This window comes from Lepisma saccharinum, chromosome 1, assembly GCF_977018435.1.
Source record: "Lepisma saccharinum chromosome 1, izLepSacc3.1, whole genome shotgun sequence".
Classification (NCBI taxonomy): Eukaryota; Metazoa; Arthropoda; class Insecta; order Zygentoma; family Lepismatidae; genus Lepisma; species Lepisma saccharinum.
This window is the reverse complement of record NC_139229.1, coordinates 19,683,795-19,709,684: the sequence shown is the minus strand read 5'-3', so window position 1 is coordinate 19,709,684 and position 25,890 is coordinate 19,683,795. Positions and strand designations below refer to the sequence as shown.

The window sequence follows — 25,890 nt, the reverse complement described above, 5'->3', positions numbered from 1 at the left end:
ATTAGTCTAAGCTGCATTAAATTTTAAAAAAATACGACTTCAGTAGGTAAGATAAATGTGTTCACATCTTTAAGGCGCCTTACTACTTCACAGCGCCATCTAGATGTCGTTAAAATTCGTAAATTCGTGGCATTTGAAGATTTACATCAAACTTATTGGTGATGTCCTTATTCTATGGATATAAAGCTTAAATATTTTGCTGCTAAAAATGTGGGTAAATTTCTCGTATCGGACAAACGGCTGAAATTTGCTACTTCATTTAATTTGAATATTCGTACTTACATATTCTGCATGGAGAAACATTGCTGAAGGTGGCATTTCGCTTATTTCACGGAAATAAGCTCTATTTGCGACATATCGAGTAAGTTTTCTTCGTTTCTTTTTGCCTTCGGTAACACGCAAAATGGCGGTCACAGTTTCACTACCGTACTCGGCATGCGGTGTTTCCACCTCACTGCACCCAAAAATACCTACGTAGCCCCACACACCATTGACGCATAGCCCCACGAACCATTGACACACAGCCTCACAAACCATTTGCGGAAAAGTACCTTCTTCAGTTATAAAAACACGTGTTTGGAAACACTGACCGGGATTACGTCATCACACACAGGCTACATCCACCTGGAAGTAAATGGATGCAAGTGCTTTCGTGCATCGGTCACACATTTATATCGAAAAATAGATGATTTATCGGCAAAATTCAATGAACGATGCGAGAAAACACTTTCCCGAACTTCCACAAGTATAAAGAAACTCCATTCGGTAAGTAACTTCTCCTGTAAATTTGAAGAAATCCGTTTGTCCGATACGAGAAATGTGTACCAAAATGTGGAAAATATTATTTCTTTTGTGATAATACTAAATATAATAAAGTAATTTGGCAACATTGCGAAATCATCGTACGGGTGTTGACGTATTTACAGACGAGTTTCTTTTACGCTTACGGGATTTTTTTTCACTTATGAAATGAACTTGTAGGAGAGTTTTTGTGTAAACTTCAGGAGATTCCTAACTCTGATTGGTTAACTTTATGTTCAATGTTGATTGGATTTGAATTTTTGAGATTGAATCGAATCACGGTCTTTGTGAGTGTCTTTTCATTAATTTCATCACATCATCTCTTATCCTCGTCTTCACGAATAGCCAAAAGTGGCTGAAAAGGGAAATAAAATAAACCAAAACAAATTTAAGGGTAGGGGGTCTGGGGATTTGCCACTAGGCTATCCTAGGCAATAGCCTAAGGGCTGCACAAAAATGAGCTGCTGAACGGACAGAAGTGATAAAAGAACATCGACTATAAAATAAGATTCCTGAATATTGTGATAATAGTAAAATAAAGGGGCTTTTTACACCCCTTTTATCAAACTTCCATGTTTAAGGATTTTAGATAAGCGAATTTTCCTTCGTGTACTTTGAAGGATGCAAAATGACCATATGTGTCGATGTACTAAAAAAAAATTAACTCGTTCATTCATTCAGATGGTTTTCTTTAAATCACCTCCGTTCTTACAGTGGATGGAGATTATTTCGTATTTCTAACAACAGATGGCTCTCACTTGCGTTATGCATCGGCCGACCTCTTGTCGTGAATAGCCAGTTCACAGGATCACCAGCGCATTTGACCTTTAATCTTTCCTAAATCGGGAGCAAACGTGACTTGTTAAAGTAGCTCGCATACCCTTCGGGGTCGCTGAGGGGTCATTGCCTTTTAGCAGACCTTGACCTATTTTCAGTGTTCCTTCCATTAAAGGTGAATTGCGAAGTTTCTATTTATGGGAAGATCATACGGGCCATTGGGGAATTTGAGAACAAAGGCGCAAGATGCAATTTAACGCATGGCTAGCCTCCGTGGTGTAGCGGTTAATACAACGTGCTAAATTTTGTATCCAGTCTCATCGTTACGATTAGCTAAAAAGTGGCGGAAACCTGCGCTAAATAACGAATATACTTACAATATACGTTTCGTTGGATCATTGTAGTCCAATCAACGGCGTAGTGGTGATTTCGTCTATTTGTAATCAAGGGGTCCCGCATTCGATACATGGTGATTCAGATCCAAATTTAAACTGTGGGTCCAGTCCCGTTTGGCCTATCTGGGCATAAGTGGACTTACAACAAAAACTTGTTTATATTTTGACTTTGTAATGTTACAATTACGTACGTAGAGGGAAGGAGTCAAGCTTAGCTACCCCTTCGAACCCCTCACGTGGGGCAAGGCGAGGAGAGAGCCCTTTGTCAAAAACGTGAATTAATTTCAATATTAAGATCGATTTTCAGTCGTTACAAGCCTTTTATATGTAGATAATAAAGCAATAAAATGATTTTTGGCCCCACCTTCCACTATATTCTTTCGGCAGTGACACAATTCTATTGACATATCTTTCTCTTTGTGCATGTATAGGAAATTTTCCCATTGCCATCCAATGGACCGTTACTTTTGATGCACCCTGTACTTGCGAAAGGTAAGTGTTTGGAATGCAGCGACGGTAGCCGATCTCACTTTAAGTTTCCATTGTGCTTGCATTTGAAAACTGCAGACTCGGCGCCTGAATAACCCTTTCGGAGCATATAATGGAAGACATAATCGAAGCGGAAAATATGTGCCTTTTTTTAAAAGAACTACGTTGTTTTCAGGTGACGTGAGATCTAAAGCAGCTGACACAGCCAGGCACAGATATTGTCGACTCCTGTGAAAACCGTGTGGATGTAAACAGTGAATTACGGATGGCATTGACACGAGCCTTCACTGCCTCGTTCCATGTTACCGTTCAAATTCTCACAACGTATCAATATCATTCGGACAATCACCTTTTCGTAATTACATTTTTTCTTTTGGCACCTACGATTTCTCGAAAAACTGAATTTAATCTGAATGTATGCAACCGCGGCGCACAGGTCCAATACACAAAATACATGACCTATCTATGAATAATCAGTCAGTTTTTGTTGCTCGGAATCAATGTAAAAAAAAAATGTAAGCTTAATTGTAACCCTACTTTAATAATAATAAATAATAATAATAAAGTCAGTAGGGTTCAGCGTCGAGGTGTGCTTTGTTCTCGGGTCTCGGCAAGTCGAGAAGGTCCTAATCTCGTTATCGTCTTGAGGCCCGTCTCGATCGGAACAGGATGGAGAACTTATTTCCTCTCGATACCACCCCTACAGTGATGTAGCTACAGTAGCCTACTGTGTTTCAAAATATAAGCCAATAAGCGGAGTGTTTAGCACAGGGCGCTACGACGTCAGGTATCCCTGGTTCGAATCCCGACCTGTGCATGGGTGTTCTTTGTGAGTGTCCCTTCATCATATCATAATTCATCCTCATGATCCTCATCTTCGCAATTACCAAAAATGGCAGAAAAGCGCGAAGGAAAGTAAATCAAATCAATGAGCAAATCATCACATCCTCATCGTCACGAGTAGCAAAAGTGGCTGAAAAGCGACGCTAAATAACAAGAATGAATTCAAATCTAGCATCTCCACCCTAATCTCACCCTTTCCTCCACTCTGCCACCATAAGGAAGCTTTTATGCCGAAGCGACACGCGACACAGGTTACTTGGGAACCAACCCCTTTAGAAATGAATGGAACTTTTCGTACCGAAGCGACACGACAAGCTTCACGTGTCGTTCTGACTGGGCCGTCGTCTCAATATCGGTCAGTAGATACCGCATGTGCAGTGAGTGCTTTCCTACGTGTCCCTTATCCCTTCGATATGAACATTCCCTAAGGGCATCTCACCCTTCGTCCATAGTGACATACACTTGTACCATTATCTATTCCCACACCCATCTACTCCCACAGCTCGAAATAGTTGTCTTGTATTTGTAATATTTCATGTCCCTTTTCATCTTTAGTCCGGTCGCATCCTCATCTTTCATCTTCATGGCCATGATTTCCCTATTGAAATAGAAGAGCGACTGTAGTACTTCGATATGGCCGCATCATAAATGAATCGAACCCTGGACTTGAAATCTTGATGGAAAGTCGGAAAGTGGGCCTAATATACATTGTGAAGTAAACTTACATCTGGTTATTACGTCACAGCTGAGTGATAAACCGTGATTAAATAAATTAATCTGTTGTTTTTTGTGCGAGTTTTTTCTTCCTAATGATCTCTTGACGTAATATTCCGTCATAAACATTGATACGCTAATGACCTATTCGTAATGAAATCTAAGATTACGTGTCACAACAGCATGTAGTATACAAGTTAGTAAAAATATCCTCACATGCATATAAATGGTGAATAGTGTCCATGAATTGAGTTTCAAAGTGATGCCAAGTCGTAAAATTTTCTTTTTGATTCCAGAAATCCTGGATAAGGTATCTGATTGGTTCATTATTCAGGACCCGTCTGGAATAAAGAAATATTCCTTATCCTATTACTCTTCTTTTTATTTCCACCCCTTTCATCTTTCCTGCATGTTTTCTTTTATAACTTTTTCCTTTTCTTAATTTTTCTTTCTTTTCCATCTGATTATTCCTTTCTTTTGTTTCCCCGTTTTTCTTTATTCTCTACCTCTCTCTGGGGTGTAAGAGGTGCTCCTTCCACGTAGTGCACCCAATAGTCAACCTCACTTCCACGTAGTACACCCTGGACTGCAGACTAACGAGGCTCTGGCGACTGGCCCCATGGCCAGTATAATTCTGTTTGTATTTTCCTGTTCTTTTGTCCTTATGTGTGCTGAGTGCTCCTTTACAGCCTCAGCTTTTAACGAATGTCAGAAGATTTTAATATTTTATGATTTTAGTTCTGTAACGTTAGAGTTGTTATGTGTAATGAATGATAAAGGGCTGGACCCCGTATAATGTGACGGGTGCAAAATAGCCTTAGTGCTGACGCACCCAAAAATTTTAAATTCAAATCAAATCAAATCTACCTCTCTCTCTTCCTCGCTGTCTCGATTTTTATATTTCTCTCATTTCACCACTTCTCTCTCTCTCTCTCTCTCTCTCTCTCTCTCTCTCTCTCTCTCTCTTTCTCTCTGTCTCTGTGTGTGTGTGCGCATGCTACTTCTCTTAGTTCTCTCCATTTATTTATCTTTCTGTGCATCTTCATTCTATTCTCACCATTTCTGCCTCTCTGTACGTACATATTTTATTTACCTCCGCCTCTCTCATATTTTTTTATTGTTCTCCGTCTCTTTCTTTCTCTCTTTGCGTCCTACTGTTATTTCTTTCAGTTCATCTCTTTCTCTCTCGCTCTTTTTCTTTCCGTTTATCTCTCTTTCTCTTTCTCTATCTATTTATCTGTCTTGCTTCTTCCTTCTCTTTTCTCCTCTCTCACGTATTACATTTCCGCGCTTATTTTATTATTTCTCATTTCTTCTCCCTCCCTTTTATATATTTTATGTTATCTAGTAAAATGTTTCGTATGATGATCCGAGCATGTAGCGAAAACAACTTATTCTGTGTTTTAATAGCGGAAATGGCATTGCTCACTCATTCATGGCGTGTATTTGTGACGCCCACACTTCGTCATTGTTGTGGTTAATCCAACAGCATAAATAAAGGATATGGAGCTGTTACAAGCAATACCGGTGGGACTTTTCAATGACGGCCGCTGGTACGACCTAAGCACCTGACGTAATGTACACGGCTGCAAAACTACCAACAACGTGGAATCGACACTTACGAATGATGAGGCAAAGCTGTGGCTCGGACGTTTCGTTTAACATCCTGCGCCACCCAGCGACACATCGTCAACGGTCCTTGCGGAAGAAACAGTTTGTACTCGTGAAACATGCAAATATCTGCCATTATGCGGCGCCACCGTAGTTTATTTAAAGCTTTCACATATCTAATTCCTATCACTCAGAAGTGAGGGACAGAGCCGCGAGCGTTTGTGGCGACGAGAAGAGGATGACGAAAGCGTGGAAGCAGTTGGGCGTCTGTCTGTTTGCCATCTTGCAGCTTCAGCAAGGGTCGAAGGCCGTTTATGCAGATGGGAAGAAACCGTAAGTACATCATCAACATTTTATTTATTTATGTGTGTGCGGGGGTTTATGAACTGAAGGTGTTGCAGTTTTCTTTTTGTGAGCCTGGCTTTGTAGGTAATAACGACAATGAGAAGGGTGAACGATGATTAGCAGCGCTACAAATAACAAATATTAGCGAGTGATGTTAGGTCGATCCTTGGAGTTAGCTGGGGAGTGTTTGGTCGATCCTTGGAGTTAATTGGGGGATGTTTGATCAAGGCTTGGAGTTAATTGGGGGATGTTTCGTCGAGCCTTGGAACTGGTTGAGGGATGTTTGGTCGAGCCTTGGAGTTAATTGGGTGTGTTTTGTCGAGCCTTGGAGTTAGTTGGGGGTGGTTGGTCGAGTCTTGGAGTTAGTTGGGGGATGCTCGGTAGAGACTTGGAGTTAGCTGGGGGGTGTTTGGTCGAGCCTTGAAGCTAGTTGAGGGATGTTCGGTCGAACCTTGGAGTTAGTGGGTTGTGTTTGGTCGAACCTTGGAGTTAGTGGGGTGTGTTTGATCAAGCCTTGGAGTTAGTTCAGGGTGTTTAGTCGAGCCTTGAAGTTAGTTGGGGTGTGTTTGGTCAAGCCTTGGAGTTAGTTCAGGGTGTTTGGTCGAGCCTTGAAGTTAGTTGGGGTGGTTAGTCGAGTCTTGGAGTTAGTTGGGGGATGCTCGGTAGAGCCTTGGAGTTAGCTGGGGGATGTTTGGTCGAGCCTTGTAGCTAGTTGAGGGATCTTTGGTCGAACCTTGGAGTTAGTGGGGTGTGTTTGGTCAAACCTTGGAGTTAGTTCAGGGTGTTTGGTCGAGCCTTGAAGTTAGTTGGGGTGGTTAGTCGAGTCTTGGAGTTAGTTGGGGGATGCTCGGTAGAGCCTTGGAGTTAGTTGGGGGATGTTTGGTCGAGCCTTGGAGCTAGTTGGGGGGAGGGGGAGTGAATGGTGAAGCCTCGAAGTTGTTTGGGGTGTGTAATGTTTGATCGAGCTGTTTTATCTGGTTTGGACAGTGGAAAAGGGTCGTTTGTCGTTTAGTGCAGTACCAAATATCAATTTTATTCAAAAATGCTCATCTTCCGCTGGGGTTAGTTGGGTGATGTTTGGTCTATCGGAATTACCTGACGGGATGTTCATTTTCTCTAATATGCGGATGCTTTGCGAAAATCTTGCTACCTGGTGATACCATGAATCCGCATCCACCCACACTTCGAGTACTGATGGTTAGGTGAAATTGATGACACTTGGGGAGGAACACCCTTTTGATTGATTGATTGAATTAGGTTATTTTGCGTCGCCTTTCTGTCTGTTTTAGCTAATCGCGACGATGAGGATGATGAAATTGCTTAAGGGACACTCACGAAGAACATCCATTTCCAGGCCGAGATTCGAACCCGGGACCCTTTGCATTTTAACACCCATTGAGGATGTTGCCAAAATTTAAATCCACTTTAAACTCTGGTAGGGTAACAGAGATGGAGAATGTGTGTGGTTCTACATCCACATCGCTCCTCATGCCACGAGGAACTTACCTTTACCTTTCAAGGGTTAAGTTTAGAGACAAAATTGCCATAAATATTGGTCATTTGGGAAAAAATTCAAGTAGGCGTTGAGGAAATTTGGGGATGGTGTTATTGGAGTGTTGGGAGTATGTAGATAAGTCAACGTATTTAGTTACTATTGGGAAGGGTCTTTAATAATGTTTAAAATGGTTCATGAGTGTGTATTTTAAGACCGCTGTCCCCTCTCTGTGGTGGAATGGTAAGCCACGAGGCCAAAGGTCCTGGTTTCAAATCCTAGGCAAAGCATGGCTGCGTCGGTCGTATTATCCAGCAGGAGGCTGAAGATATAGAACCGCAAAGATGAACTTTCGCGCCTCCATTTGAAACTAATTGCTAACAATGAAAAACGAAGTTCCAAATTCGATTCTTTAGCCTTTTTTTTACCTTGGTCAGACTCGTTTAATCATCGCTCATCCTCATCATTTGCTTATTGAATTAGAAAATAGAGTTATCACTATCATTAATTCTAGAAATTTTGACCCGATGTTTACCTCCACTTTTTCGGTATTGCCTACAATATCATTCATCCTCATCGTCGCGATTAACTCGAGAGGTAAAAACACGACGTTGAATAACCATGAGAAATAGTGTTTACTGCAAGATGACCCTAGCCAGCCTCGGTGGCAGAGTGCTTAACGTAGCGTGCTTCGAAATTTCACCATTTATACTCATCGTCCAGTTTAACCTGAAGAGTTGACAAGGCGACTTAAAATAAAACGCGCGCACACACACGGCATATATCGCCCTGCACACAGAAAACTAAATGCATCATATCGATTGATGCACCATAATGCATCGATTGATGCACTTAAGTGTGTTTTATGGCTTCTTCAAAGAATCAGATTCATATTTAATGCTTTTAGGTGCATTTTTGTATGTCGTGAAAGAAGCACCAAAGTGCATCATTTGATTCAAGTGAGGATTTCTTTCAGTCGAGATGCACTTCAATGCATCAGTTGATGTTCCTTGATGCACCTTCATGCATCATCAAAAATATGTATTCTGGTGCATCAAAACGCATCAACTGATGCAGTGAAGTGCATCTCGACTGAAAGAAATCCTCGCTTGAATCAAACGATGCACTTTGGTGTTCCTTTCACGACATACAAAAATGCACCCAAATGCATCAAATGTGAATGTGATTCTTTGAAGAAGCCATAAAACACACTTTAGTACATCAATCGATGCATTCTGGTGCATCAATCGATATGATGCATTTAGGTATCAGAGTGTGGCCTCTGTGAAGAATTAAAATATCGCAGCGAGCCACGACGCGAATGTTTCCAGGTTCGAATCTCGGCCTGGACATGAATGTTCTTTGTGAGTGTTCTTTCATCATTTTCATCATATCATCTCACAACCTCATCTTCGCGATTAGCCAAAAGTGGCAAAATAGCGACGTAAATGGACCAAATCGATCTTTACATTAACCTCCTTCTGGCAGTGTGTGTGAAGTTTCGATTGGTTGGTTTATGGATTTGGTTTATTTTACTTCGCTTTCCTTCCACCTTTGGCTAATCGTAAAGATGTGGTGATGATATGATGAAATTGATGAACGGACACTCACAAAGAACATATCCAGGCCGGAATTCGAACCCGAGATCTCTGACGTTGTAGCTCGCTGTGCTAACCAATCCGCAACATCGTAGTTTCTTAATGATATGGGGTATATTAAGATATATACCTACATTAGGCGTATGATGATTTATATTCAAAATTACTAAAATGGCAGCACATCCTATAAACTAATTGGGTGAAATTAGTTTATTGAATAGTGTTATTGGATGGTCTTATTTTAGTTTTGTTGGTGTCGAGTGCGTCTGTATATATATTCTTACACTCAACATGGGATATACTATTCTGCTATTTTTTCTTGTTGAGCAGGTAACGTGCGTGAATATTTATTATTATTTTGTCATTTATTTTCATTGAATTCTTAAATTGTTTTTGTTCTCTTGTGTTTTATTGGGTTTAAATTTATTTGGATAGTGTAAGAAGAACAATAAGTTGTGGACTTAATAGTGATTGGCATAATACTCAGATCAATGATTTTTAATTTTTCTGTTAAAGTTGTAAGTTCAGTTAGTTTATTAGTAGATTAGTTTCATTATTATTGGGAATAATATTTTTGAGTGAAAACATTATAATTTTGATTGAATGGAATTTTATTAGTTTTTAATAGTTCTATTATTATTATAACAATAATATTTGATTCAATTTAACTTTTGTAGGATTAGTTATGTATATTTCTTCCTAAGGTCGGCGGAGTTTATTTCGAAAAAACTGATATATGCAAAATGTCCTTCATCTACAATCTAGTAAAAAAAAACTGGCAAACCAGTGACAGAAAACACACAAATAAACATCCCCTGGACTTTGTTCACCAGACTGACTCTTGCACCACATTGATAAAAGCATTTTCCCACGGAAGCAAACACTTCCAAAAACTAGAGTGTAAAACAAACATCATGGCAAGTTAGAATAAAAAGACACAAGCCGCAAACGATATTAATGTATGAAATGTTTCACAATTAATGATTAACTTGTTAACGTTGCAAGTATCGTTGAAAGCTGCCATTGTACCCTCTGACCTTTTAACCAGCTAACAAGTTCATTTGTCCATCACTTCATTGATCTCTGTTCTGTTGGCGATGGAAGATATGAATGATGATGGATGGGGTAAGGAAAGATTGATTGTTGCTCTTGACCCTTTCGATTAATTTATTATCCCAAGCATTAAGTGCTGTGGAGGTCGTGGAAAATCGAAGAATTGTTGAGTTGTTCCCAAGCCTAATCAAAGAATATGGGACTTCAAAAATACGACGCAGAGTTTCAATAGTTTGTCATTCCTGTTCCCTCTCAAGCTCTTCTTTCTCTTTTGCTATTTTACTAATTTTCGCCAATTGCTATCTCTTTGTCATGCAATAAGGACATATAATCGCTCACTCAAGTTTCACCTCCATTTGTCAAGGTAATGTAAATGGTGTAAGTAATTCTGGTAACTTATTACTATCTTAAATACCGAAAATATCTTCATACTGTCGTAAATACGGAAAAATAGCGTGTTATGGTTGCAAATTTCGAAGAATAATTCGTTGCTAAAGCACGTATCGTGTTACGGTACTAAAGTTACGAAGAAAGTAACACCTTACTATCGCAAATACCGAAACGTGTCGCGTTACGGTCGCAAATACCGAAAAAGTTACGCTTTGCGGTCGAGAATACTGAAAACGTAACGCGTTATGTTCGCAAATACAAAAAAAGTAATGCTTTACGGTCGAAAATACTGAAAAAATAACGCGTTACGGTCGCAAATACCGAAAAAGTAACGCTTTACGGTCGAAAATACTGAAAAAATAACGCGTTACGGTGGCAAATACCGAAAAAGTTACGCTTTGCGGTCGAGAATACTGAAAACGTAACGCGTTATGTTCGCAAATACAAAAAAAGTAATGCTTTACGCAGTAGCGAAGCGTAGTCTTACGAAGGAGGAAAGCAATGTTTCAGTACAACAAAACATGTTTGAGTACAACTAAATACGCGTTCATTCCGATAAATTCACAGCACAAAACACGAAGCAACAAACACGCACACTATCCCACGCGCTTTCCACAACTGCAAATGCAAGCATCTACACAAGATCACTTTGAAAATCTCTGAAACAACAGAAAGTGATACCAACCTATTTCATTAATTTTATCCGTCACAAAGGAAAGATATATCAGTTTGGAGATAAAAATTACGCGGAGGAATCAGAATCATTTCAGCAGAACGAGTATGTACATTAATATTTAAGTAATAAAGTGTCATTCAATGGCGTGCCCGGGGCGAAGGGGGGGGGGGGTGGATGGTAGACATAACCCCCTTTTGGCCCAGTATATCTAAGAAAAAACGTCAAAGGAAGGAAAAGATGACAAAATGGGGACCGTAAAAAGACCCTGGGAACACCACTTGCGTCATAATAATAGAACTTAAAACATATTCGGGCCTCCCCGATGGCGCAGTGGTAGTGTCGTCGCCTTGTAATCAAGGGGTTCCGGGTTCGATACCCGGTGGAGGCATAAGTGTTTCAGATCCCATTTTAAACTGTAGGTCCAGTCCCGATTAGCCTTACTGTGCATAAAGTGGACTTAAAACAAGAAATCAATCAATCAATCATTAAAACATATTCTTGTGCTCATAATATGCAGAATGTATACGATTTACTTCTATGCCATGTACAAATGTCAGTAGATAGTTGTTTCTCAGATAGCTTTATTTTCACCCCAAGTTTTATTCAAAAGCAGTCAATTTATTGATTGTAAAATTTGTGAAAGAGCTCACTTGAATTACTGCGTAAATAATTTGGCAGTTGCAAACACTGGTAGCGGTCAACACTTCTGGCGTAATTTGAGCTGGACCGACCAGGAAGCAGGGTGCAGGACCAAGGTCCGTCCAATCTTCCCTCCCTCCCTGAGAAAACTCTTCACGGGGGTGCAGAAATTCCACTGCCCCAACTCCCAATGTCAACTTTTTTTACGCGTTTTACATTTCGCGAAATCTAAAATAATTTGTAATATAATATGATATATATGGAATTTAGAACAGTGATAATAACTTCTTTTAGTTATTTTATGACTAACAATTATTATTATATTTGCGATCTTGTTTACGTGTTCATGAAGACAAATATTGGTTACTAGTCTTTGCTGGCAACGTACCCATAGATGAATCCTTCTGCTTTCGGTTGAACTCGGCTATTTTCGGGAATCACGCAAGCTCGGAAAGCACAGCTTTTTGTAGAAGCTTTGTGAACGGGTTCCACCAGAATTCACGCTTCGCCATGTGACTCCTTCGGAGGCCTTATTTTCCCGCAGAACGGCTGCAAGCATTGAGGCTGGTGCTTGCTACAGAGCTGCTGGGGGAGTTTGCGGCCGCATTTTTTCGCGAAATCGAGTGCGATGAAAACTAAATACGGTTAGAACATTAAGTACATTAAATGATATTCGAATTATGCAAGCAGTGCTTGCATTGCTTGTACTATATCTTCGCCTCTGGCTTTACGGTCGAAAATACTGAAAAAATAACGCGTTACGGTCGCAAATACCGAAAAAGTAACGCTTTGTTGTCGAAAATACTGAAACAGTAACGCTTTGCGGTCGAAAATACTGAAAAAATAACGCATTACGGTCGAAAATACCGAAAAAGTAACGCGTTACTGTCGAAAATGCTGTCGTTGCTAAAGCACGTATCGTGTTACGGTACTAAAGTTACGAAGAAAGTAACACCTTACTATCGCAAATACCGAAACGTGTCGCGTTACGGTCGCAAATACAAAAAAAGTAATGCTTTACGGTCGAAAATACTGAAAAAATAACGCGTTACGGTCGCAAATACCGAAAAAGTAACGCTTTGTTGTCGAAAATACTGAAACAGTAACGCTTTGCGGTCGAAAATACTGAAAAAATAACGCATTACGGTCGAAAATACCGAAAAAGTAACGCGTTACTGTCGAAAATGCCGAAAAGGGAACGTGTTACTTACGCTAGTACTGAAAATTAATGCGTTATATTACTTTTTGACATGTCTTTGGGATACATCGTAGTGCGATGTCCGTTGAACTGCTGAATGATTCAATTATTGCGGTGTTGCCACGCTCCACGTACAGCTTTACTCCGCTGAATAAAAATCTGTATAAAATCTGTTTCACAATGTGAATTGACAATGATAATGCATTTTAAAAACGGATGCAAAGAGCTTAAAAAAAATGACTAATATTGTATAGAACTACTTAATACTAAGAAAAAGTTGTTTTGCAAAATTGACAATAATGATTTTTTGACAAATTTTGAAAACCTGAAAATTTATAATTGTATTCAAAACCTTTCTGCCTGCACCCTACTAAAATTTCATAACGATCGGACAGCCCGTTATTGATTTACAGAATTTCAAAGATACCGATCGTTTGCAATAAAAAAAAAAAACGATATGAAATACGAGGCGCATGTAAAAACAAAGGCCGATATTTTTTTACGCGGGGTTGGCAACACTGATGAAGTTGAGCATGCACAGGAGCATGCCCTAGTATTCTGTGCTTGCAACAGAGATAGAATCGTCAGAGTGTGGTTGCGTACGTGCGAGAAGCAGTAAGGTGAACTACAAAATCCCGCCAAATGTAAAGTGAGATCTGTCATACGATTTCTGAACTCTAAAGGACAAAATGCAGCTGACATCCATCGGGAATTGTGGCCATTTATGGACCGACAGTGACGAGTGAAGGGAAGGTCAGGCAATGGTGCAGAGTTTCAGGAAGGGCGTTCAAATGTCCATGACGATGAGCGTAGCGGAAGGCCTAGTGTTCAGACGGACGATCTGGTGGAACGCGTTAACGAGAAAGTGCGTTCCAATCGCCGGTTCACCATACTCGAAAAAAAAAATGGTTGACATACATTAACGCAGAATTGAATAAGCTAAATTTTGATGTAACTCTTTTTAATGTAGGTTTACTGGTTACTTTTTAATTGGAGTCCAAACACAAGTATTTAATAGAACGTACAATATCCCCCTCCATGAAAAAAAATCCTGTGTACGTTATTGCCTGTGACATCTTCTCTCAATTTCATCTTCATTTCAGCGAATTCTTGTTAAACAAAAACAAGTAAGCTGCCTATTTTTGTGCTCAGAGTACATAAATAGGAAAAACAAATCCATTCTTTTGCACTTTGATAACATAATGTATAAAAATAGCGATAAGAAGTGTAAATACATATTCACCTTCGAACTGAAAGGTCTTCGTATTAACGTAATCGTATGTCTTTCGGAGCATGGATGACGTCAAAATTCTCAACTGAATAGTGGGGATAATCAAGTTCCCATGCCGAAAATATATAAAATTGTAGCCTTTTCTTGTAGTAGTTCTTCGAACTAATAAATACATAGTCTGGTACTACCTTCATGAACCTGTGTTGGGAAGTAACGCAGTTACAAGTAACGGTTACTTGTTGAGGAGACCTAACTGTAACTTGTTACTTTTAAAAGTAAGTAGGTGTAATTGTAACTAACTTACTTTCTTGCAATAGAGGTAACTTGAAAATTTGCTTGCAACATGGTGGGAAAGCTAAATTTGGTAACTTTGTTTCCAAATATGTGTCTTCTCTGGATGCTAAAGTAAAAGGATTTTCGTGGAAGCTTGTTCCTTGCATGCTAAACTTAGAAGGTCAAGCTTTGTAGCAATTCGTCATTTTTAATTACACTTGAAGAACTTCAGTGTTTTGTTACATCTTAGTTTTTGATGAATACCATACACCAGAACATAAATAAAACACATGTAAGTCTTGATATAGGCTATTCATTATAATTAATAATCATGGTTGTGTATGTGCAAGAAAGTTTCCAGCAGACAGTTACTGTAAAAGTAACTTACAATTACTTTTCAAGCACTAGTAACTGTAACTTAGTTACTTGTTAAAAGTGGGCCTACCAGATGGCGTAGTGGTAACGTCGTCGTTTTCTAATCAAGGGGTTTGATACCCGGTGAAGGCACATTGACAGTGTTTCGGATCCCACTTTAAACTGTAGGTCCAGTCCCGATTAGCCTATCTGTGCATAAAGTGGACTTAAAACAACAATTAAAATTAAAACTTGTTAACTTTTCGGATACTGTCACAAACAAAATTTAGCATATAATTACGAAATGAATTACAGCAACAATGGTAAGGGTTTAGATGAGAATTATATATCACAAACAAGCGCTGAGCTCTCGATTCATGATATTTCGAATGTTGTGGGTTTGAATCTCGGTCTGAGCATTCTGTTTGTCCCTTCATCTGTGTCACACAATGCCTCTTTCTCTTTCTTCTAAGTTGTCTTTCTTTGATGTATCACTTCTTTTCTCTTCCTCTTAAATCGCTTCTCTCCTCCAGATTTTCAATGTTGAACCCTGTTTAGAATATTTCCAAGGAGAAGCTTATGGTTACGTCATTGTCATTGTCGGAGTAAGCATTGTTGAAAAAAAATGATACTTATTCGTGGCCTCAGAGCAAGGGCAATTTTCAGTGATATCCTCGTTAATGCTGGGACGTGCAGATAAACACGTCTCCTAGTTCCTCCATAAATTGATGACGTCACAGGCTAGCTGGAGGCGACGAAAACTGGACGGCTTGGCCAGTATGGGGTTGTATCGAGAGGACGTGACGAAACATAGAATGAGCATTGCCTTGATTTTATTTGTAATTTCTTTGTAAAATAGACAACTGATATGTTTCGAGACCGGGACTGAGAACGTCATAGACACTTGAAATTCGAGACAAGACTGAGAATAAAACTGAGATTTGCAATTCTAGACATTGCCTGAGAATGAAAGAGACATTTCCAACTCGAGACGAATTTGAGAATCAAACAGACATTTCCAACTGGAGACGAATTTGAGAATCAAAGAGACATTTCCAAATGGAGACGAATTTGAGAATCAAAGAGACATTTCCAACTGGAGACGAATTTGAGAATGAAAGAGAAATTTCCAACTAGAGACGAATTTGAGAATGAAAGAGACATTTCCAACTGGAGACGAATTTAAGAATGAAAGAGACATTTCCAACTAGAGACGTATTTGAGAATGAAAGAGACATTTCCAACTGGAGACGAATTTGAGAATGAAAGAGAAATTTCCAACTCGAAACGAATTTGAGAATGAGAGACATTTCCAACTCGAGACGAATTTGAGAATGAGAGACATTTCCAACTCGAAACGAATTTGAGAATGAAAGAGAAATTTCCAACTCGAGACGAATTTGAGAATGAAAGAGAAATTTCCAACTCGAGACGAATTTGAGAATGAGAGACATTTCCAACTCGAGACGAATTTGATAATGAGAGACATTTCCAACTCGAGACGAATTTGAGAATGAGAGACTTTCCAACTCGAGACGAATTTGAGAATGAGAGACATTTCCAACTCGAGACGAATTTGAGAATGAGAGACATTTCCAACTCGAGACGAATTTGAGAATGAGAGACATTTCAACTCGAGACGAATTTGAGAATGAGAGACATTTCCAACTCGAGACGAATTTGAGAATGAGAGACATTTCCAACTCGAGACGAGACTGAGAATGAGAGACAATTCCAACTCGAGACGAGACTGAGAATGAGAGACAATTCCAACTCGAGACGAGACTGAGAATGAGAGACATTTCCAACTCGAGACGAGACTGAGAATGAGAGACATTTCCAACTCGAGACGAGACTGAGAATGAGAGACATTTCCAACTCGAGACAGACATTATTGCATTATTTGTGATGAGCTTATGTCCGGTGAGCTTTTGTCCGCTTTTGCATTAATATAGGTGAGCTTTTGTTCGCTTTTGCATTAATATAGGTGAGCTTATGTCCGCTTTTGCATTAATATAGGTGAGTTTTTGTCCGCTTTTCCATTAATATAGGTGAGTTTATGTCCGCTTTTGCATTAATATAGGTGAGCTTTTGTTCGCTTTTGCATTAATATAGGTGAGCTTTTGTCCGCTTTTGCTTTAATATAGGTGAGCTTATGTCCGCTTTTGCATTAATATAAGTGAACTTATGTCCGGTGAGCTTATGTCTGCGACCCATTGCCCTGACCTTTAGGCCACGGAGGTTTGCAACAGCTCTTTGAACCATGACGATGTAGGTAGAAGCAGCCAGAAAGAAGTATTTGTGACAATCACGCATTAAAAACTAGACCGGCAATGCGGCAGATAAAGCACATGCTTAAGCAATTTTCTGGCAAGCCTGAAACGTGATGGAATGTACATAGATTTTTTCTTGCGTTGCTCTTCAAGCAAAAACCGGACGTAGATTCTTACCTGTTCCGATGTTGACGTCTTTCGACACGTGTAAATCGCAATCACTTTCAGCAACACTGCTGGAAATGTCCTTCGGTAAGGAGCAAACATATTAATTTCGTGCTTGGTGTCGAAATGTTCGAGAAACACTGGTAGAATGAGATTTCGCCATAATGCGTTTTGCTGGCTATTACGTTATCATCTTAACTTCTGTTAATCAAGTTCCTTCAATGCCTACCTCGCGGCGGTTAGCACAGCGCGCTACAACGTTAGAGGCCCCGGGTTCAAATCCCGTCCTGGGCATGGCTGTCCCTTCATAATTTCCATCATATCATCACTCATCCTCATCGTCGTTATTAGCCAAGAGCGGCAGAAAAGAAACCTCATTCAATCAATCAATGTAGCTCCTTCAATTCATGGTTGTGAAGACCCCTCCCATCTACGTTAGCCATTCCACGCTATAATATTACAAGTAGGCCGAGGATGGATAGTCAAAATAAACAGGCAAGAAAGGCACAGAAAAATACAAATGGGCACTTAAAGTTAGCACTAAAGGGTCCACCAACCGTCTTCGGGTATGTGTGGCTCGATGCCTCAACCTCAGTTGCGAAGGAAAAGCTGTAGGTGTAACATCGCTCTCCCGTCAAGCGTACGTCTGTTTTTGTCAGTGTTTGGGTGTTTTGTGTACGAAATTTCTGTGCTTTGTGTGCTATTGTATATCTTTTATCCAGTAACGGCGCTAATCAAACCCCCCCCCCCCCCGTCCCGTTCTACAGTACGTTTGGCAACATGCTGTGTATCCGATGTTCATTTGTTTCGTCCCGCCAAGAACTTTCGGTGGCATGTGACTCGAGAATGCCCGATGTCAGTCGAAGAGAATTCAACTGATAGCTGATTCGTTGTTTCCCAGTCGCCAGTGGGAAAGGCAGTTAAGAATCGGTTTTTATCGTACCAGGCACATATGATTGAAATAAGCAACGATAGACATCCAAAAATGGCGTATTCAGAAATGTCCTGAAATGGATTTTAACCTTAAACCAGCATTCTCTGGGCCTAAAAAAGGCATTTTAAGACAGTGGAATTCTTCACTAAATAGCCTAGCCAGAAATACGTACATGCTGCATCCCTCTCACACAACCCTTCTAATGAATGAGGGGTTAGAGCTTTGTTCTTTCTTTCAGTGGATATATAGACCGATGTGATACAGTATGGTTAGTTGTTGCACATTACACTTTGATAGCCTATTACCAACAGATGCATAATTTATGCACAATGAGAAAGCGCAAAGTGATAAAACTGACGGTAGATGGGGCGGACATGATCTAAAAAACAAACAAAGAAACTCGAAGTCCAACTACAATATACAGATATTCAACTGTTATTACATAGTTTTCGCATTTTAGGTTCTCAAATAGGCAGTTATCTTTGAAATAGGAAAAAAACAGGCGCTATAAAAAACACTGTTTTCTATCAGAAATGACCTGAAGCGACTTTTAAACTTATGAGTCTAAATTTTCTTGCCAAAACATTCTGACAGGATCAATTTATTAACTTGTATTGAGAAACTGTCGATCACAAGTACCGGGTGTTTTAAAAAAATTATATCATTTCGTAATGTATTAACGTTACCAATTATGCAAGTAATCTAAAAATTTAACAGTATGTGTACAGATAGAAGCACCTCAAAAGTCAATGTGTAATGTGGTATGAAGAAAACGTTGATACATGTCTTGTTTTTAGTGATAAGGCTACATTCCACACGAATAGCAAAGTCAACAAACATAATGTTTGCATTTTGGGCGAAGAAAATCTCCATGCCACACTCCAGCAACTGAGAGACTCACCAAAAGTGGCTGCCTTCTGTGTCATCTCCAAGAATCATCTTCATTGCCTGTTTTTCTTTGCTGGAAATGTGACTGGCGATGATTATCTGCAAATGCTTCAGGCCTAGCTCATGAATACACTCATTGCAAACGAACTTGAACACTTCATTTTGCAACAGGACGGGGCGCCATCTAACTGGAAGCTCAATCTGCGGCCGTATCTCAATGAGACACTGCCAGGGCGATGGATCGGGTGTGCTAGTGATGAAGATAAAGTGCTTTTGAAATGGCCGCCACGCTCACTAGACCTGACTCCTTCTAAGCTTTCTCTGGGACTATGTGAAGGGCCTCTTCTATGTCCCCTCTCTTCTTAAAGGACTAGAGAAACTCCAGCAGAGAATCACCGCTGCACTGGAGACTGTTACCACAGACATGCTGCAGCGCGTTTGACAGGAGTTGGATTACCGACTTGACATGTGCGGTGCGCATATTGAACACTTTTGAACAATCTTTTGTGACATCCACATACCTTTGAATTTCTTATTCAAATTTTTATGCATAAATCTTATTGAGTTGAGGATTACACCTGTGTAATTTCCTTTACCTTGAATATGTAGTTACTGAGATATTTAATATCTTAAATATATCTTAATGATATCAATTTTTTAAAACACACTGTATTTTAAAATATCTCAATGAACGAGGCTGAACAATGCTGAAGACTTGGTGTGATATCTGCCCTAGTTTGCATGCTACGAACGGTCAAAGTTGTGCTTGCGGACTTTTGAAACACTATTATTTAAAGAAATCAAGCAAGGGGTGTTACATATTGTATATATTGTTGTGACGAATTCTCTCTATCTGGCATTTCTAAACTCGAAGATTTATTGCTGCAGCAACATAAGATTTCCATCTCTCCCTAGTTTCGGCAAGATCAATACACTCTTGCTTGTTTTGAGTTTCTTTACCAATGTCTTTCAGGTTCATCTTAATATTGCAGTTCCATCTTCGCCTTCCTACAGGTCTCTTACCATTAGGTTTCCCACAAAAGTAAAAATTTCTATTCCTGTTCCACTGAGTCTTCTTAATTTAATTATTCTAATAATATCAAACGATGTATACAAATTATGGAGATCGCTCACCAATTATTTCATCTCTTTTAGGTCCAGATACCATTCTTAAGGTTTTCAAAAATTCATTACACTACGTCCCAGGAGTCTGTGGAGCAACGATGCGCATAACAGTAGAGAAGGGGATAAAGCGAGTGGGCGAAGCAAAGCAATGCGCGCGGCTGGTAGCTTCTCACGTGTTGGTCGAGCCGCACGATTCTCTACATACCCAGATGACTTGATTTTGTCTCTCTGCTCCATAAATTCCTGGGACAGAGTATAATTTATGTTCCTCTCTTAATGTGAGGGACCGTGTTTCACATTCATATAAAACTATATTGTATATTTGAATCAGTGTTGTGTAATCTCCATTTACCTGTTGTTTCCACTCATAGAACAAAATATATTTCTTAACATTTTATTTTCAAAATGTGTTAATGTAGTCTCTATTTTACTGTGAGGGACCACGGGTTATATCTATCCAAAAAAAAACATACAAAATTACATTTTTGCATATTTTAATTCTTAAATTCAGACGAGAGAGTAAAGGTTTGATACACATCTCACTGGTCCTCTTGGACATTATAACTGGTCAAGCTTGGTTACTCTGGATTGGACCGCTCAGTGTTGTCTTCTAACATACAGGGTAATTCAAAATGAATGGTGCAACTTTACACAGTTATTATGACGTTACTATTTATGATAGAAAATCAGACAAGGCATCAATATACAGTAAGACTCTGGATGTTTTCTTCTCACTACTACACATCTTTCACCCTTCCAAAATAATTTCATCCGAAGAGAACCGGTTTGCGAAATGCCGCTCTTAGGTTTTCACCGAGGCACTTCTCTATCAGTTGACCTTGGATATGAGCCTTGCGGCAACAGGGAAAGTACGCCCTTGGATTGAAAAATTTGGTTCTTCTTATACTAAAAGTTTGTTTGTACAATACCTAGATGGTGCTTACACGTTTTTATGGTTGATCCAAATTACATCATGCATTATTAGTTTACAATTTTTTACATGAAATAAATAATTTGCAAATAAACTTTCCAAATAATTTTTGGAGTTCTATTGAATATTCAAACCATATAATTTAGTTCTTCAAATGTAGATCGATATTTTAACTGGAACATATTAACCATACTCTTTACATAACTCATACATACAGACGATTTAATTCTTGATTACAATATTGACTGGAACGACACAGGTTTATAACCAGAAAATTAACATGAATTACCTGAATTACGTATGCTTTTAATTTCTTCTTGCATTTGTTAATGTGTTTCTTTCAAGACACTGTTATATAGTTTCATACATATATTCCCTTCATTACAGATCATTTAGCCAATGGACATGGGTTTGCGACTCCGAAGCCTGCCTGAAGAAAAGGGTGAACAACATCCTGCCCAGAATTAGCCTCAACGTGTGTCAGCTTATGTGCGGGAGGTATGGCGGCCTCTGGCCGATCCCCACGGGCAATGTCACGCTAGGGAAGAGTGCCGTGGCCTTCAACCTTGCTTACGTCCGCTTCACGAAGCTGGAAGCCCCCTCCGAGGAGGCTAAGCAGATGCTGTCAAGGGCAGTCGCCGACTTCCAGAACCACCTGCACGACATTGGGATGAATCATGGGATAAAAGTGTACAAGTTTTCTCTCGAGTGTAAGTTTTGCGTGGAAGTGAGCGTGGCAGGTTACGACACCCACTTGGATTGGGATACTGACGAGAGCTACGAGTTGAAAGTGACGTACACGGGATCGAAGAAAGTTATTGTGAATGTAAAAGCCAATACGTTCTTTGGGGCTAGGCACGGTATCCAGACGCTAAGCCAGCTGATCACGTGGGACTCCGTTAAGAACTCCTTCGTGATTATCTCCGAAGCGTCAGTAGTGGACAAACCGGTCTTCAGGCACCGAGGCGTGATGCTGGATACATCAAGGAACTACTATAGTGTCAAGTCTATCAAGAGGACCATTGATGCGATGGCGGTCAACAAACTCAACGTTTTCCACTGGCACATAACGGACAGTCACAGCTTCCCGCTGGTGACCCCTAGGGTTCCAGAGATGTCCGACTGGGGGGCGTACAGTCCGGAGAAGGTGTACAGGCCCGACGACGTGAAGGAGATCGTGGAGTACGCCAGGGTTAAAGGAATCAGGGTCATCCCGGAATTGGACATTCCGGCACATTCCGGAAACGGGTGGCAGTGGGGCGAGACCAAAGGGTTTGGTGAGCTTGCAGTGTGCGTCAACCAGCAGCCGTGGCACGAGTTGTGCGGAGAACCTCCTTGCGGTCAGCTCAACCCAATGAACAACAACACGTACACTATCCTACAAGACATCTTCCAAGATGTTTTCGATATGTTCAACAGCAGCGTTGTTCATATGGGAGGCGATGAGGTTTACGAGCAGTGCTGGGCGCCGTTCTTGCGTGAGCTGAGAGAGAACGTGCCCGAGAGCCGGAACCTGGACTTCCGAGACTTGTGGGCACATTTCCAGGATCGAGCCTGGAACGCCCTGGAGTCTGCATCCGGCGGTAGAAGCCTCACTGGAATTGTCTGGACAAGCAGGCTGACGGATTCCTACCACGTCGAACACTACCTGGACAAGAAGAAGTACGTTATTCAGGTCTGGAAAGGCACCAATAACTTCTTCGTGTCCACATTGCTAAAGAAAGGTTTCCGGGTCATCCTGTCGTTCGTTGACGCCTGGTATCTGGATTGCGGGTTTGGCTCTTGGATCGGCAATGGCGATAGCTCCTGCGGTAACTACAAGACCTGGAAAAAGATCTACGGAGTGGACCCGCTCAACATGAGGACCATGAGTAACGTGGTTGAAGACGAGGATATGAAGGAGCTCGTCCTAGGGGGAGAAGTTGGGCTGTGGTCGGAAACATCTGACGAGCAAGTGCTGGATTCGAGATTGTGGCCAAGAGCTGCAGCTTTCGCCGAAAGAATGTGGTCCAACCCAAGAACCTCGTGGTACTCGGCTCAGACAAGATTGCTCTTCCACAGAGAGAGGATGGTTGCCATGGGAATTGCTGCGGATGTGGTGCAACCGGAATGGTGCTTTCAGAATCAGAAACAGTGCAAATAATTCAATTTGCAGCGTACAGGGAACATACCCAATTGAAAGTGTCTTTCGCTCCTCAAGAATGGAGGAAATTAAAACAGTTGAAGGTGAGTTAAATGTGATCGAGAAGTGCAGGTAAAAGTGCGTTATAAAATGTGATAGGCTTAAAAGTTATTTTCAAACGACTTGCAGGTAGTGCCTTAGTCGCTTACCAGTGCGGCATCAGTCCTACATGTACCTGGGTTCAATTCCAAGCATACCCAATAGTTCACAAGGTGAGTGTCTGGAACAGCTTCCGTCGAGAAGACAACTTATGTTTAATACGAATCCTTTAATCTTTGCAGAAAGAAAGGATACTAATTTGTTTCCAATTAAATCGGCGTCAAAACCGAAATGAAAAAAATGCTAAATATTTTGCTACACTACACTTATTGTGTGTTGCTTCTGTACAGTCAGCTACAAAAATAATACTTAGGAAATTGACCATCGCTATTTCAATCCAATTTTCAGCTGAGCCTTCTACATTAGTAACAAATTCAGTTTTTTCGTAGATTTCTTTCATTTTATTCGTGCTTTTCTTCCAAAGACGATGTTTGGATATGAATATGGCTTTGAACAAACTCCTCAGTAATATTAACCATAATAATTGCAATTCTTATTCGGGAATTAGCATTGAATCTAATGACTCAAGAGGCATGATGAAATAGACATACTTTTCCAACGTTAATACATACTATGAAACAAGACCGATTAATATTCAAAACTTTGTCTGTTTTTCTGTAAAACTTTAGCTGGCCCACTTACTCCTAACTACTACGATTTGGTGCGCCATCATTTGTTCAAAATCACACAGCTTTGTGGGAAAGCGATGTGCACGGGGGTGAAAAATGGCCAACAATCTCAGCAAGTTAGTAGTGTAATCTTCTTTATTCGTAATTTATCTACCCTAGTAAAAATTATTATGGGACTGACAAAGTAGTCCAGTCGTGAAACATTTCTCATGCACTGGATTTCTATCCGTGATGAAAAGTTTAAATTATGGGGAGAGCCAAGTTATCTTATCTGCTACCTACTACGCTATTTCCCATGCTATAACAACTTGTTTTGTGTTCATGATGATGTTGGATGCCAGATAACATAAGAAATTAATGAGGTACTAGTTTCTATATTATATTACTTTGTCAATTTGTGTAATTATATTGGTCATTAGTCAGTATTTGATCAATTGTACTGTTATTGTGGTCAGTTGGGTTAATAACTCTAGTTATCACTCCTGCGTACACAGAACAGTGATAAGAGAGGGCACCACTTATGTCTTCTAGTATATTTATCTATTTGTTTTTATTGTGTGTGTGCTCAAGCTTGTAATTTCCCACTATACATCGGTGTTACTAAAGTGATATCCTAAGAACGAATACATGCTTGGCATTTCAAAACGCAGACAGTATGAATCCATTATATCATGAAATATGTAAGTGAATAAGTAAGTATAATCCAAAAATTAAAATGTAGCAAAATTCAACCTAAAAGTCATCATATTGTTACAGTTATTTTTGTAGGGAATTCTTATCCACACACCCCAAAATGTCTCTCCCTCATTCTCAACCAACGGATCGTTATTTACCGGATCACTTGATGCTCGAATAGATTAAATTCTTTTTGTTGCATAACATATTTCAAACAATTCTTTTCTCTAAGAATACCTATCCTTTAACACTTTGAACACACATATTGCTAATTAGTTTTGCATGATCTTGTGCAGAACATGTCGAATGGAAATAATGAACGAAACTGTTATGTACTTTGAAGTTCGGAATGAAAATGTTTATAATCATAATTTTCCTGTCAAGGCAACCATGATGTTCAAGTTAACTATGTTATTTTGATGTAAATATTTGCCTTTCTATTGTTCAAGTTTTATTCTTGGATTTTTAAAAGCGAAATAAACATTTATTTGTTTAACAAGTGTATTATTTGTATGTGTATATTTATTAAAGTTGTAACGGCCTATACAGTGGCGTGCCCAAGAATAGGTTATTGGGGATTATAAACCACAGTTTTGCCAACTTTCATAGAATGTCAAATACATTAAAATATGGTGAAACATAGGACTCACAAGTCTTATTCATCTTATATTCGTGTGCTACACTACTGCACCAACACTGGGTACCTAAGCAACGATTACGTCTAAAGTGAGGTATGAATTGACTCCACTTTTGGGTGATGCATAATCTTCCTTTCGTAAAAAATGTTACGAATATCAGTAATTCTGAGGAGGCTAAGTGGAATAAATATTGTTGCAACGGGTTTGTTTGTTCAGTAACTAGATTAATAACAAATGTAAACTTATAACTTTTCCAGTTGCAACAAACACTAACGCACTATTCTCATCCACTGTAAGACTGAAGTTAATGTAAACAAAACCACGTGACTTGAGAGAAATAGTTAATTTCCTATCTGCTAGCTCTGGTGTTATTAGACTCATGAATATATCGGTGGTAGTAGCTGTACAGTCGGAGAAAGAATTACCTGGGCCACGGGACCTAGAATTTCGTAACGTCTTAAAGCCCGTTGTT

General features: G+C 39.8%; 1 protein-coding gene across 1 annotated transcript; it reads left to right on the top strand.

Moving 5' to 3' along the window:
* Nucleotides 1–5,640: 5,640 nt before the first annotated feature.
* Nucleotides 5,641–25,270, top strand: LOC145993353 (chitooligosaccharidolytic beta-N-acetylglucosaminidase-like). The gene is made up of 2 exons (XM_083129432.1): nt 5,641–5,963; nt 21,583–25,270. Exons 1-2 carry the CDS (start codon nt 5,869–5,871, stop codon nt 23,336–23,338), a joined length of 1,851 nt encoding a protein of 616 aa, XP_082985558.1. The 5' UTR covers nt 5,641–5,868; the 3' UTR covers nt 23,339–25,270.
* Nucleotides 25,271–25,890: the final 620 nt, after the last annotated feature.

What these genes read in the sequence shown, in the direction of transcription:
- LOC145993353 (XM_083129432.1), top strand. Translation starts at nt 5,869, where the DNA reads ATGACGAAAGCGTGGAAGCAGTTGGGCGTCTGTCTGTTTGCCATCTTG. An exon ending in TATGCAGATGGGAAGAAACC is followed by an intron (nt 5,964 to 21,582) that starts GTAAGTACATCA and finishes CCTTCATTACAG; the next exon opens with ATCATTTAGCCAATGGACAT.